We start from the raw sequence: 14,701 nt of genomic DNA, 5'->3' as shown, positions 1-14,701 counted from the left end.
GCCTAATAAGGAAATTAAGTTAAAATCGGACAAGCATACAGGTATAAAGCCTGCATCAAAGTGCTCCACAAGGGCAATAGTACCACAAATTTCCTCCTACACCTTCAGATACAGTGGAGTTTCTCATAGTCATGGGCCTTTTCTTTAAAAAACGCTTATCAAAATGGTTACAATTCAGATGCAGAATTCAGATTACAGAATTCCAGCTATATTAGGACTCCATTGCCCTGAAAATAGCATATTTTATCTCCTTCCATGTTTACAGACTGTTTAACAGTGCCTATAGTCACAGGTCAAGGAACAACAGTTTTAAACTGAAAATTTAAATTGGATATAAGGAAGAAAATTTCTGTGACAAGGGTGGTGAGACAATGGGAGATGTTGCCCAGAGAAGGTGCAGATGTTGAAAAACAGGTTGGATGGGTCTTCAAACAACCTAGTCTAGCAAAATGTGTCCCCACCCATATCAGGGGGTGCGGACTAGATGATCTTTAAGGTTCTTTCCAATCCAAACCATTCTACGACTCTGTGGTTTGTCAACTGACATCATAGCAGTAAATGTAACATACATATGTACTAAATGTACATATATAACAAAATTAACATAACTAACACACAATATTTTAATGTTTTAACGTAAAAATGGTAAAATACATCTAAGCAAAATAAGTCCAACTGGCAAAGCTAAATACTTTGACCATGGAATCTACCACTACTGTAAAAACAGAAGTGTTTAATACAGTATGAGACATTAGCTACTATTAGCTGCTTCTACTAATATTACTTATACCGGCTGTGAAGTAGTGCCTTATTGTAACAAATATTTTGAAAACACACATCAAAAGACTGAGATATTTACAGCTGAGATCCAGGATGTATACAAACAATACAGATGGAAAATACAAGGGAGACATCTGTCTCACATCATGGGCAGTGGTCATGGCACATCATGCATTGAATTAGTCACACTTGAAATATGCAACAGAGAAGAGAAACCCATTGGAGTGAGGAGCTGAACAACCAGGTGTGACTTTGAAAACATACAATGAAAAACGGCAAAAAGAGGCCAATCTGCTAATCTAAAAAAGAGTCCGTGTCTACAGCACGACAGAAAGGATAGAATGGAGCATGCCATGAAAAAGAAGGAGCTACCATTCCCCTCAGGGTGGAATAAGTAATTAGAGAAAAAACAATCATTATTACCCTATTTCCTTCAACTTTTAAAAACATGTTATAGTCCTTTGCGTCCAAACCCAGTTTGACAAGCTTAAATTTTCCTTTTGTTAATATACCCCACGTACAGCGTTATTCTGCATAGGAGACATATAATCTGTCATTGCCTTTTGAGCAGTAAGAGATTCCTGCTGCTGACTCAAATGAGGCTTGAAACAGCAGTAGCTTGATCACGAAAGTTAAGCATTTAATCAGCGCAAGGAATGTGCGTTATTCCTTTGAGCTCATCTTTCACAAAGGCAAAAGTCACCCTGAAAGAAATCTTCAGCACAAGATTTACTACACGTAAAACTTGACCAGCTTCCATTCAGACTTCAGGATCTCCTTCCAAACTTCCTGCAGTGACAAGCACAGAAATCCGTATTTATAAATAATTCCTAAGTTTTCCAAAAACAGTCATTGGTACTGGAGAAGCGTAGGAGTCAATAAAACCAGATATGCCACACTTAAATATATACTTCAAAATAATTATGTGGCTATGCTGAGCTGTTCATAATCTATAAATGCAAAATCTAAGTTATTACTACACAGAAGAATATCCATTTTTATCTCACTGAAAAAAAAAGATTTCCAATATATTCCCGCCTGTATTAAACTGCCAGAAAAAACTATCACAGATGATACAAACCATTTTCACAATTCTCACCACATTTCTTGGTTTCTCCTCAAGCTTTTCATCTTCATTGCAACATTATTTAGGCAGCTTAATATTTCAGTGTTCAGAAACACTTCTCAGTGGGCATCAAATTCAGTGAGAAACTCTATTTTACCCAATCGTCACAACTTTCCTTATGAATTTCTAACTTCATAACACTTTTAAAACATCTTAAGTTCCTCAAAGCAGGACTAAATCTTCAGTACCTGCAGTGCCAATAAACTAAATCATATTTCATGTAATAATTGCATCTCACGTTCTATTCTGAATATGCATTTACTATTGTTAAGCTAATGCCATAATTAACAGAACTCAGACTGAGGGTGCATATCCTGCATCACCCTGCAAGAACTGAAACTGGGCTACGTGGATAAGCATGAAGTGCAGCAGGCTGGCCAAGTGCAGCATTCAGCCAGATCTAAGCTCCTTTCTCTTCCTTCTTCTCCAATCTTCTTCCATCCTTGCTAATCTGTATTTTCAACATTTCTAACACAGCAATAATAGCCATTTGGTTGTTTAAATAATGAGTTGCCCAAGAATGGCTGTGTTTCATCTCCCTGGGTTACCCAGGGTTCTTGAGGTCAAAATAAACCCAAAGTTCACGTCATGATCCAAACAGCTATCTAGCCAGCATGAGAGTACCCCACTCCTAATCAGAACAGAAAACGTGACCACTTCATAGACTGAGTTTGCTATTGCTAAAGTGAAAATCTCAAACAGTTTTTATAAATTAATTATCTTCTCCATCTCAGTATTGTTGATTTCCTTGCATGCACACATACCCTTTTCTTTTTGTGCAAGTTATCACTACTGTTAAGTTTACTTTAATATTTTCAGCCTTGTTCACTAGGTCTGCCAACCCCCTTCGGATATTTCAGGGAATGAAATATTTTATTCTAAATATATTTTAGTTTTTCCTCCAGTCTGACTTCCCCTTTCACCATTACTCCTGACAATTTTATGATAATGCTACAGAGTTATGCTAATAACTGTTGTAACAAACTTCATCTGCTTTCTGGTAGCCTGACAAAAATCACATCAAGAATTGCAAAATAAAAAAAGGTTTGTAAATTTTAACGTTATGGCAAAATTTACAACAAACACACCAACACAATAGGCTATTCAACAACAGATTTTGCACAAACCTTCTTCCAACAGGCATTCCTTCCCTTTTCCCTCACATAGTACTGTTTATCAAACACACAATCAGGCAACTCCTTTAAGGCAGGTTTTTTAACAAGCACACTGCAGCCAAGACCACATCAACATGGAAAACACAGTGCTGTTGTAATGGTCTCCTGGCCAGCCACTAGTTAAGCACCCTTGCTGCTAGAAATTCACTTGTTGATCTCTTTTCTTTCTCTATGCCCTGACAAATCCACTCTTGCGTTCACACGTACATAAACATTGTCATACAGCACATGAGCACCCTATTTGCTATATTGAACACATGGCTCTTGACACTGTTCTGCAGGAATAGTTTACGTATTTTATTTTTAAAAAGCAACATCAGTGCTGTTTGTTGTGGGTTGGGTTTTTTCTTTTTTTTTTTTTTTTTTTTTTTTTTTCAAGCTGAGGCAAATTTTCTCATTTTAACAATTCTCCCCTCTACAAAGCATAGTTATTTCATTTTTATTAATCTAAAAGCAGGATCTTATTGTTTTGATCTTTTCCCTAAATATTTGTATTTACAGTAGTCTCATACTGTAAGGAATTGTATTAGAAGTATTGAATTCTTCCTGAGTAAAACTGGAACAAAACAAAATGAAAACAGCTATTATCATTTAGGGTTTTTTAGTTTTAAAAAAAAAAAAAAATACCTGAAGTATAATATAACTCAATTAAAATGCAGTACAAATTTATTTCTAAATATGCAAACTTGGCATTACACCAATACACCTGCAAGAAACACACTGCCATTTCAAGAGGCAGAACATGATGGACTACCTCCAAACAGTTGTGCTCCTAAGGAAAAAGAATGCAACGTGGTTCTTTGGAAACTGTGAGGCAAGATCTTAGAAGAAGGAAAGTTACACAGCTTCTACATAATCTTACATTTTATAATACTCTTTGGAAAGTGTCTATGCATCCCCCAGAAAAGCTTTCGTAACATATGCTTAAATAGTTACTGGCCAAATAATGATTACTTTTTCATCTCTAAAAATAAGCTGCTCTAGTTCTCTCCCAACTGTGACATTGATGGCATATTTTTATGTCCTCCTCCCTTAAGATATTACGGGATCAACTACAGTCATACAGCTCTACTGCAACTGAGAACAAAAGTATATGGGGGAGTGGAGGAGGAAGAGACAGGTGGAGGAGGAAATACAAGAGATGAAACATTCTGCACTGCTTATCATTCAGACTCTACCTCCTGGTACAAACAACCCCATTCTCTTCAGGCTCCGTAACAACAAAGCAAAAGAAAACAGCATGGTCGATTCTGATACACTATCAATTTTAACAGCAAGGGAGGAGAAATGGTCTAATTTGTGAATGAAGAAAAAGAATTACCTGTGTTTTAGTGGCTTTTCAATAAGTTGTTTTGAAAGATCATACGATTACGTGCAGAGTGAGCCAGTTGATTTCATTTCTATGTGGACAGACCAGTTAATCAACAAGTATTTCAGCCACTTCTCCTTTTTAAGGAATCTAACATGACACAACTCAACTCTGTGCAACTTCTACAATATCTCAATTTGGCAAAACTTCTGTAAGCATTCCACATTTAAATTGTACAAGTAACATGAACTGACTCTCAGTCGTGATCGTAAGTTATCCAGATAACTATGGCAAGCCTTCAGTAATACTGTATGTAAACATCAAAACTGTTCACTGACACTGAGCTGGTTGGCATAATGCTGTCATTCTGCAACATCATCACCTACTCTGAAAATCCAACATGACATGAAAGGTTAGAACATACACATTTTTCTTCAAGCTTTACAAAAGAAATAATCTGTCACAGCAGCATCTTTACTTATGACCATCAACAATATTAACAGAACAACACAATTTCAAATTCAGAAAAACCAAAATAGATTTAAGTTCCTTAGCAAATACAACGGGAAATTATATGGCTAAGAGAGTTTAAGATCCCCAAACAGTTAAATCACAAAACTGTTAACAAAATATACCATCAAGACTTCACAGGCTTGCTACAACCAGTTATTACCCCTTTCAAAGCTCAAGCTGTGCAATTCAAATAAATGAATTATTTGGAATCACAAAAGTTCATCTATCATCCTTGTTATATTGCCTGAATATTTTACTAAATACAACTGAAACAAACTTCATTGATATTTAGATAGGTATCTCAAGTAGTTGTATCTATTTTTTAAAATTACATGGAGAATGAAGAGTGGTTAAAATACCAGCAAGTGAAAACAAACAATTAATGAAAAGGTCTAGCTACAGAATCTCAAAAATACTCATTCTTTATCCTGTGACTATTGGTACTACAGATGCCTATAATCTTACTAGGAAAAATTGGTTATTTTAAATGCAGTCTGTCATGCGCAGCGATCATATAAATTAAAATAATGTATTTACATGAGCCAAGACATAAACTAGCAGTAGATCAGGATTTCACAGAACAAGGATTTCTACAAGCATGACATATAAATGTCTCTGAATATCATGCTTATTGTAGTCTTACACAAAAATAAAATATATAATACTCACTTGCACATTTTCTATTTTTTTTTTGCCCTAGCAATGTCCTAGGTAACACTGAACTGTAACCATCTCTTTGAAGTAATTACATCAACTGGCAGAATTCCAAACACAGGCCCTATGCTCACATCAGGTACTAGGAGCTACAGTCACAGTCTATGAATTCACCCACTCTAACAGAAAAAACGTAGCTCATCTCCCTCCGGGCAGTTTTTCTACTCCATTTGCACCAGCAGGGAAGCAGGCTGGTTGCAGCTAAGCTTGTAGCACTCCACTATGCTTTCCAAAGCCTGCAACAATCTGAACCAAGGGAGCACACAGAGCTTCCTCCCTGCCCAACCACCAGCACGAGGCATTGTGTACAGGTCTTGTTCAAACACACAGCCAGGATTCAGTCAGCTAAACACGTTGAAATGGTACCTGCAAAATTATTTGTATCCCATTACTGAAATACAGTCCCAGGGATCAGAACATTGCCCAACTCTTTCAACCCCTGAGTGTCAGCAGTGATTATACTTTAGTGATTCCTTTGCAACTAACCATCAGTCTCATGCACAGCATTCAACACCTCACCAACTGTTCTTGTGTGCCTTGATCGTACAGCGTAAACACAAACATCAAACACCTCTCTGAAATTCAAATAAATTTTGCCTAAGAAGCTCCTTCAGCTCTCCCAGCAAGGAGACATGGCTTCTTGTCCTATCGTCTTTTCCATTACTCAATATCATCAGTACTAATCTGGACTTAATGCCCAGTTAACCAAGTCAGATACCACAGAAGCAAAAGCCTGTGTTTGCTCCACAGGAGTGCCTGTAGCTGTTCCTCATTTTTTAGCAATATTTCCATAAATATTCGCAATTATTACATTCAGTTTTATTTACTTTCTTTCTATGCAGAATTCAACGCTTGATCTAGCACTTCACGAATAGGCAGAGAAGATAAAGTACTTAATTCACTCATTGCTGCTCACTATCAGGAAGGAAGGCTGCACAGAGGTGCACGTTGGGCCCAGTTCTATTCTGTGCTTTCATCTGGTGATGTGGAAATGAAGACTGCACTTATTAAGTTTGCAGTGCGCTTACAGGCTCTCCAGTGAGAAGATAGATAGGATGGAACTGTAAGCACATTAAAGAACAGAATTAGAATATAAAATGAATTTAACAAACTGGGGAGAAAGCCTAGGGAAAAAAAATAAAATGAAGATTTAGTTGAGTCAGAACCAAGTAGAAGATCCCAAGGACAATTAATTACTCAGATAATGGATAACAAGCGCTGAGGCTGCAGTTATGCACAGAAAGATAAAAATATAGTCTGAATATGACTTAACAAAAAGAATAATAATGAAGTGGTAAAAACTGTACTGGGTCTTAAGAGAAAACATACACAAGAACTGAATGGGCATTCTTTTCTATTACTTGTGGTAATGCTCCATTGGGTGCTACAATTCAAACCAGATACATGGAAATTTCAGAGAGAACTAAAGGTAGATAAACAAGAATGAACAGAAAATACAATCAGTGAGTAAAGAGAGCTGTTTAAAGACAATATGACTGACAGGAGATATGATGGATGTTTCCAAATACAGGAGTTTGTACTTCACAGGATGCTGAACCAGAAATAACAGACTTAAACTACACATTCAGCTCTGACTTGAGTTGCTTCTCTAATAGTTCTGTTATTTGTATTGTTCATGTTATACTGAATCCTAAGACAAAAATCTTCAACACACAAAATTAATAAGGTGATAAAGTGCAAACCTTGGCCTCCTAAGGCTCACATGGAAGTTTCTGAGTTCTTTCTTTTCATAAGAATGACCTTTTGGAGTTGGTCTATGTAATAGCTTATTTTTTATCAAACTAATAATCTGAAACAGCTGAAAAGCTCAAAAACAGAAGATTTTTTTTTAAAAAAACATGACTGGCAGCAAGGGTAATCATAACATAAAACAACCTGCTTCCTAAAGCCAAAATCAGGATTATCCTTTTAAGATGGTGTTCAGTAACAATTGATGATAAAGAATTTAAAAAGTTTATTCTTCGTACTCTTTTCTGTATATCTTAGAATTGACTTCAACACATTTCATGAGAATTATTCTTGCTACTTCTTACCCAACCTTTTCTCTTCTTGTCATATTTAAATTGAGAAATAATTATCCACTTAAATCAATGCTGAAAAATAAGATAATGCTAACTAATTTTGCCACAAATCGTAACATGACATACCTGTTCACCTTTTAAAAGCTTTCTGACTGGTAGAAAGAAAACTCTTGCATGTTTCACAGCTAAAATCAAGCTAAAATCAATCTGAAGTTCCTCTTTAAAGGCGATGGATTCCATCTAATTGCCAACACCTGCATTCTCTTCCAACTTATCCAACTGCCCAAAAGGTTGTATCATGGTTTTGGTTTGTTTTTTTTGTTGTTGTTGTTTTGCTTTTTTTTTAATCATTTCCAAGCTGCTGTAGAAGAGCTGACATTTTTCATCTCCTCCCCGTCACACTTCAAAACATGAGGTTTGAGTGCATTTGTAGATTGAACCTGTAGTACAATTCTTCTAACATCATAGTATTTTGAACATATTTGTATTTGTATCTATTTCCTACTGGCATGAGTTTAAAAAAAAAATTAAACCTGGAAAAAAACAAAGTGATGATAAGCTTTTCTTCATGTCAGTATGCTAAGACCGATGGTAGTAGATTTAAATTTAAAAGTTATGTAATCATTCCATATGGTAACAGTCATAAATAAAAACTTGAATGAAGCTACCCCGTGTGTGGGCAATCAGCAAAATTTTAGATATCAACTATTTCAGAAGGATTTATTCCAATAGTTAGGCTGTTTGCCTTTGGCAACAGAGTATATCAGGTTTGTAGAAGCTATTAGGTTTTGCAGAAATTAAAAATTACATCTCTGTTGGATATGTTCAAACATGCAGGGAGTCTGTTTCCATCACCTAACGTGGAGAGCATGTTCCAAAAATATGCATTTCAGCTTCTACATTTCATATTAAAGAAAAACAGACTTGTGTTTTGGTCTACTGAATCCGTCAAAAAAAAAAAAAAAAAAAAAAAAAAAAAAAAAAAAAAAAAGAACTATTTATATGAATATTTGTAAGAATAAGTTACCATGTAATCATCCAACATGATTCAATCATTTAACAAGCTTGAGAACTAGTACACAGTTAGTTGCCAAAATGCCATTCACTTCCTACCATCAGTTTGGTTATTTGCAGATGAAAAGAATAAGCTCTGAGTTGACAAGAAGAAAAATAATTATTATTATTTTTTGCCATTTCCATATACATCAGACAAGTATTTAATATGCTCTATCTGCAGGTGAAGCATAACAGGGGCTCCCATCTGCACTAAAGATGTGTTGACCTACCAAGACTTCACATGACCCAAAAGCAACTTTAATTGTCTTAATCCTTCTTTTATTACTTATGTGAATATTCAGAAACACAAAGTGTGGCTAATTGACCTGCTTCAAGCAATGCATAGCACCAGGCTGAACTACAAAACTGGACTGTAAGCCTGCGCCCTTCATCTCATTAATATTATTGCACTAATAAGGCAGCTCTCTGGCAAAGTAGTGTGTACGAAGTCAGACAACAAATGGAAAGCAAAACTGAAGTTATTAGCCAAACCTGGAAGTGCCCAAATGCTAAGCAGCTATAAACATTCAAAATTTTTTGTCTATCAGGCCTTTCAAGTGAAATGTGAATGCAAGTAAACAGAGAAACATAATATCATAACCATGAGAATACTGTAACGCTTGGAGGTCCCAGCTGAGATCAAAGCCCCAGCATTCTAGGCACCACACAAACAAGTAGAAACTATTCTGACTTAAACAGCTTGTAAGTTATGTAAGTAATAGAAAAGATAGCAAGAAGAAAAATGTGTAAGCTTTTAGATAAGAGAACTGAAAGGTCTAATGGAGACATTAAAAGAATGGTCTTCCTGTTACAGAGTTCCATGAAGTTCATTAAAGCCATATTAGATGCAAGCACACTTAAAGTTTTACCTCTTAACTAAGTTAAGGGGTCTTTCATAAAACTACAGTTTTACAAAAGTAATATCGAAACAGCAGTAGTAGGAAACCCAGCTTCTTGGTCTGTATTATTTCTGCTACCCAATAGCTACTCTTGCTGTCAAGGTATTCATAACACGAGCAATGCATATACCCAATAGCTGAAAATGTGTCAGAAAAAAAAAAAAAAAAAAAAAACTTGCTGTTAAAAAAGCAGAGTTTTAATCAGTATTTCTGTTCCATTCTACTGAATGCTGAAATTTGAAGTATTTCCTAATATATTACTTCTTGGCTCACTAGTCCTCATCAATCCATTAATTTCAAGCCCTTGTCCTTGTGCACAAGCCCTAAGTATAAACTGAAGCGAAATGTTCACAAATCAGTATCTTCTACTTGTATTAATTAATGGAAAAACAATTAGTTTTACAGTCAAAGTAACTTCTGCTTTTTACTCAGAAAATATATATTGTAGCACCTAGGAATAAAAGAAATGGGATACTTCCAGTTCAGAGGTCAAAATACAATCAATATATCATCTAACTCTTGAACTAACAAATAGACACAGGAATGAAGATACATGCTTTCCAACTGGTCCTTATAAAAAGCTAACCACAGCTTCCAAACACATTAAATAATTTAGGGGCAATGCTCTCCTATGCAAATTAGTGCATATTTTTTCACTTTTGTCCACAAATTACATTCTCATTGATGGATGGCCTCAACAAACAGTCTAAGAGTAATTGTTCTTTGTCAAATGCTTGTAGGTGTTTATGTGAGTAAATTTGCATTCTTTTCTTCACTGATTTTCTGATCAAGCAGTATTTAACGTAAAAATGGATTTGCCTCATACTAATGAACCCTGGATAATACACATCGTAATTGAAAATACTATAATGGCATCTGCTTGCAAATAAAGAAGCTTTGAGAAGAGTACTGTATCAAAATATCGTAATTTAAATAAATTGTGTATTCAAAACACAGCTTTGCACAGACAACATATTCCTACTTTGAAGGATATTAGATTTCACTGAAAACACAAAATGCATGTTGGTCTTCCATAAGTCATTCCATAGGACTCTTATAATTACTTTTTAAAGTATCTCAAAAAAAACCCACCCTTATATATACAAAGTATACATTGTTTTTATATATATATATATACACATACATATATATATACACATACATATATATATACACATACATATATATATACACATACATATATATATACACATATATATATACGCACACTTGTGTGTATATATATATGTAATTTTGTATATATATGTAATTTTTTTCCCTTATTTAATAAACCCATTTTTTTGGTGGTTTTTACATTGTTTCTTTGTATTTCATACATCATGTTTTAGGAACACTGCAAACGTAGGGATTTGTATTATAAAACTTATTAAAGAAACTAATAGGAAGAACAGCAGTTGAACAGTATGCAACAGATCCATCATCCTTACTCCCCCTCATTTATGAATAGAAAGAGATACCATGCAACATAACTACATAAATGAAAAACTCTCCTGCAACAAAAATGAAATAAATACAGCATGGAAACCCCAACCCACATCACAAAGTGAACTTTGTAAAAACTGTTATCAAGCATAAAAGAAGGAAAGATCAAGCAGTTAAAGCATCACCACTAAGATTTAACTCCAGAAAGTTTGATAAAAGGCACCAAATTGTCATCAAAGCTTCAACCACTGTAAATTATATAAGCCTGTACTTAAGCTTTAAGTCAAACACTGCCAAAACCAGACCCCCTCTAGGGTCAGTAAGCTTTAGGTCAGGCTCAACTTCCAGCATGCCACTTGTTGAAGCACAAGTCTTCTTTCTTAGAAACCTTCCCTACAGCATGTTAGACAGCCAACTGGCCACACATTATCACAGGAGGTCTGATGTCACTCCCCTGCACTGCAGAGCACTTCAAGGAAAGCTAGAATGTGTGCAACTGCACATGCTCCTAAAGCAACTTAAGTACAGCTGTGCACACTGAAACAGGTGTTTCAAGTTTCAACAGCACAGCATTTTTTACAACAAAACTCACATTTTAGACAAATAGGCATTGCCTGGCTTCAGGTTTAACCTGGAATAAATGAATATATACCTGTTGAACTATTCCTCAAAGGCCAGCCATGGTCTGTCTACTTCAACATGAAAAAAAAAACATTTCAAGAGGATTGTAAAAAAAAATATTTAAAAAAATAATAATACGATGTGCCTATAGCTTATACTTCCTCTCTCTTAAAATATATAAGCATACTTAAGCAGGTAAAGATAAAAACACTGGCAATATATGACTAACATTAGGAATAATACTACAATCAAATTTGGTTCAAAATTCTTTAGAAATATCCTTGTAACAAAATAAGTGTTTCTGAAGATGAAAACATACTGAAATGCACGTAATAAACCTTAGGAGCATGGTACAAAGAGCAGTAAGTGCCTTTGATATGTGTGTATGTGTCGTCAAAAGTCTCTTCTGAGTACATGCAAGCCACGCATCAAAGCAGTCTTCAAAACCCAAATAACAACAACATCTTGGAATGGAACACCACATAATCATACTCTACAGCTGAAATTAATCCATTTTCTTTATCAAAAACTAACAGAAAATACAAAACACAAAATAGCACAAAGCATCAGAAGCAGGGAATTTTGTGAATATTTATCTTAGTAATCTGAGATATGTGAACAACATAACCATTTTAAAAATAGGTTGCCATAATCTGACCCAGGATATTGCCTCTGGTAAACTACACAGCAGAGAAGGACTTCGTTTTCTTATTACAAAAAGCTAATCAGGTCCATAACCTTTAACAGAAAGCTGCATAATGGACAACTGTAACCTAGCAGGTCAATAATGAATGTAATAGGAGCCAGCACCAGACCCAGCACTTTCATGGAGGAAAGGACCTGTATCCTGAGATCTGATATTAAAACATTGCCCAAACACAACATAATCAAACATCTTCATCTTCTGCCATCTGAATGCAAGAATACTCCATCTGAAAAGATACAAACTGCTCTGGACTGCACTGCTTCATGGTAGATTAAGTTTTTACAGCACTATACACCTATTTGACAACATCCAAAGCCAGGCTTTCCTTTCATGAGCATTTCTGCAAGACCTGACATTTACAATACTTACGCATTGCAATAAGGTTTCTTTTCATATCCTTTGTAGTTATTCATGTTCAGAGCCATTTTACAAACTTCACAGTGGAAACATCCTTTATGCCAATACTGTAAAGAAATGTAAAGTAGCATTACTTACAATGCCAATGTTTTGAAAGCTATTTTAGGGCACAAGACATGTAAAAACACAGCTATACGTCAATATTTTTGGCCACGCATCATAGATTTCTGTAAACTACATCAAAGGAATCACTTTCATGCAAAATTGAAGGAGCTTCTGAAACGCTCTCAGAAATGCAAATTCTCTGTTGAAGTGAATACTGAGACCTCAGCACGGTGACCTTGCCAGAACTGTTTTAAAGATAACCGAAGCAGGAGTTGGACATTTTGGTCTAGTTAAAAAGAGAAGAAACCCGAGATGCGATGCGCAGCTCTTTGGTACGCACAACAGAAACTACATTTAGTGCATAAGACGGCGTTTCCCTCCCACCGCCTTCCCTTCCCAGGGACGGTGCCTGGGCGCAGTGCCACAGCCCGGAGCGTTATCTATCTGCGAAGCGGACACGGCAGGGCCGGGGCTCAGGTCGCTGCTGCCGCACCCCGGTACGCTGCTCCCGGCACCGCCGAGGCACCGTTGCGTAAGCGGCTGCCGAAGCCTCGACTCTGGGAAGACACCGCCAGCGCAGCGAACGGACCTCGCAGGCAACTTCTGCCCCCGGGATGCGTCCCGGGCGGCCGCTGTTGCCGGCTCCCCCCTCCCCTCTACAGGGCCCTCTTCCCCCGCCGGGTGCCCGCTGCGGCCGCGGCGCGGCTCGCGGCGAGCCCGGCGTCAGCGCGGCGATACGGCTACCGCCGCCCTCCCTGCACCGATGAGCGGCGGCGGGGCCGAAGAGCGGCAGCCCCTGGTACGGTGCGGGCCACCTGCCGCCAAGCTCCCCGTCGCCTCGCCCCCGGCCCGCCCGTCCGCCCTCCGCCGCCGCACCTTGTCCAGGCAGTTGACTTTCTCGGTGGGATAGACCACTTTCCCACAGCGGGCGCACTGGGGGTTCATGGCGCGGCTCCTTCCGGGCTGCGGCTCCCTGCGGCCGAGGCTGCTGCGCGGCGGGCGGGCTGCGCGGGGCTGCGGGCGGCCGATGGAGCATCCCCTGCCCGCACGGGGACGCCGGGGCTCCTCAGCGGCTGCCGGCGGGCGAAGAGGTCATCGACGGCGGCTGGGGAGGAAGCGGCGCTCCAGCTGACTGCGGCTCGGCAGCATGTGTGAGTGGGCGGGCGGGGAGCCGCTGCCAGTCGCCCCCGCCCGCTCGCCGCCCCGCATCCACCCGCCCCCACCGCCTCCGTGTGCCTGCGCGCTCGGCTCTCCGCGCCGCCGGCGGAGTGACTCACGCCGAGCCCCGCGCGGGCAGCGGCCTCAAGCCAAGCCCACTGGCGCACCGAGACGCGGCCAGCAGAGAGAGGAAGGGAGGGTGGGAGGAAAGAAGAACGAGCCCCGCGCCGCAGCCAGCTCGCAGGGGGGTGAGATAGAGAGCTCCTGCGGGGAACTGCCGCACCTGTCCTGGGTCCGACGGGAGAAACGCTGAGATGGCTGAACCCTGTCCCCGTGGAAGGAAAGAGGGCGAGGGCACCTCTCTGGATCTCGGCGCTCCCAGAAGTGAGGCCCGAGGCCTGGGAATAGAGCTCGGTGTGATGCGGGGTGGAAAAGCAATTTCAGGCAAAGTGGAAGAAATGTTTAATTACTTAAAAGGCAAAAGGACATTAAATGCATTGAAACTTTGAGGGGAGCAGGGAGTTGTCCTCACTCAAGTCTCAGTGAAATCCTTCCAGCAAATCATCTTCACCTGGGAGCTGTGGGAGCCCCACCTGGAGGGACTTGTGGTAGGAACATTGTATATAAACGAGGTTTTCACTTGCAGACCTATCACTCCCATCAGTGTGGTGAGGAACATGTGTGCTTTTTTATTATT

At 38.7% G+C, this 14,701-nt stretch overlaps 1 protein-coding gene across 2 annotated transcripts in view; it reads right to left on the bottom strand.

Moving 5' to 3' along the window:
* The window catches only part of NEBL (nebulette), a 238,228-nt gene extending 224,181 nt beyond the window's left edge, over positions 1 to 14,047 (bottom strand). Inside the window, exons 1-2 of one of the 2 annotated variants that reach the window (XM_052692788.1) lie at positions 13,723 to 14,047; positions 12,754 to 12,848 (exon numbers count right to left, since the gene is read on the bottom strand). In XM_052692788.1, the coding sequence (XP_052548748.1) occupies positions 12,754 to 12,848; positions 13,723 to 13,791 (164 nt within the window). In that variant the 5' untranslated portion in view covers positions 13,792 to 14,047. The remainder of the gene's footprint in view (positions 1 to 12,753; positions 12,849 to 13,722) is intronic. The other variant, XM_052692787.1, reaches the window with a different exon arrangement.
* Positions 14,048 to 14,701: the final 654 nt, after the last annotated feature.

Source organism: Tympanuchus pallidicinctus, unplaced genomic scaffold (genome assembly GCF_026119805.1).
Source record: "Tympanuchus pallidicinctus isolate F22 unplaced genomic scaffold, pur_lepc_1.0 scaffold3, whole genome shotgun sequence".
NCBI lineage: Eukaryota > Metazoa > Chordata > Aves > Galliformes > Phasianidae > Tympanuchus > Tympanuchus pallidicinctus.
Note: the sequence above shows the minus strand (reverse complement) of the source record. Positions and strands in the feature narration are given on the sequence as shown.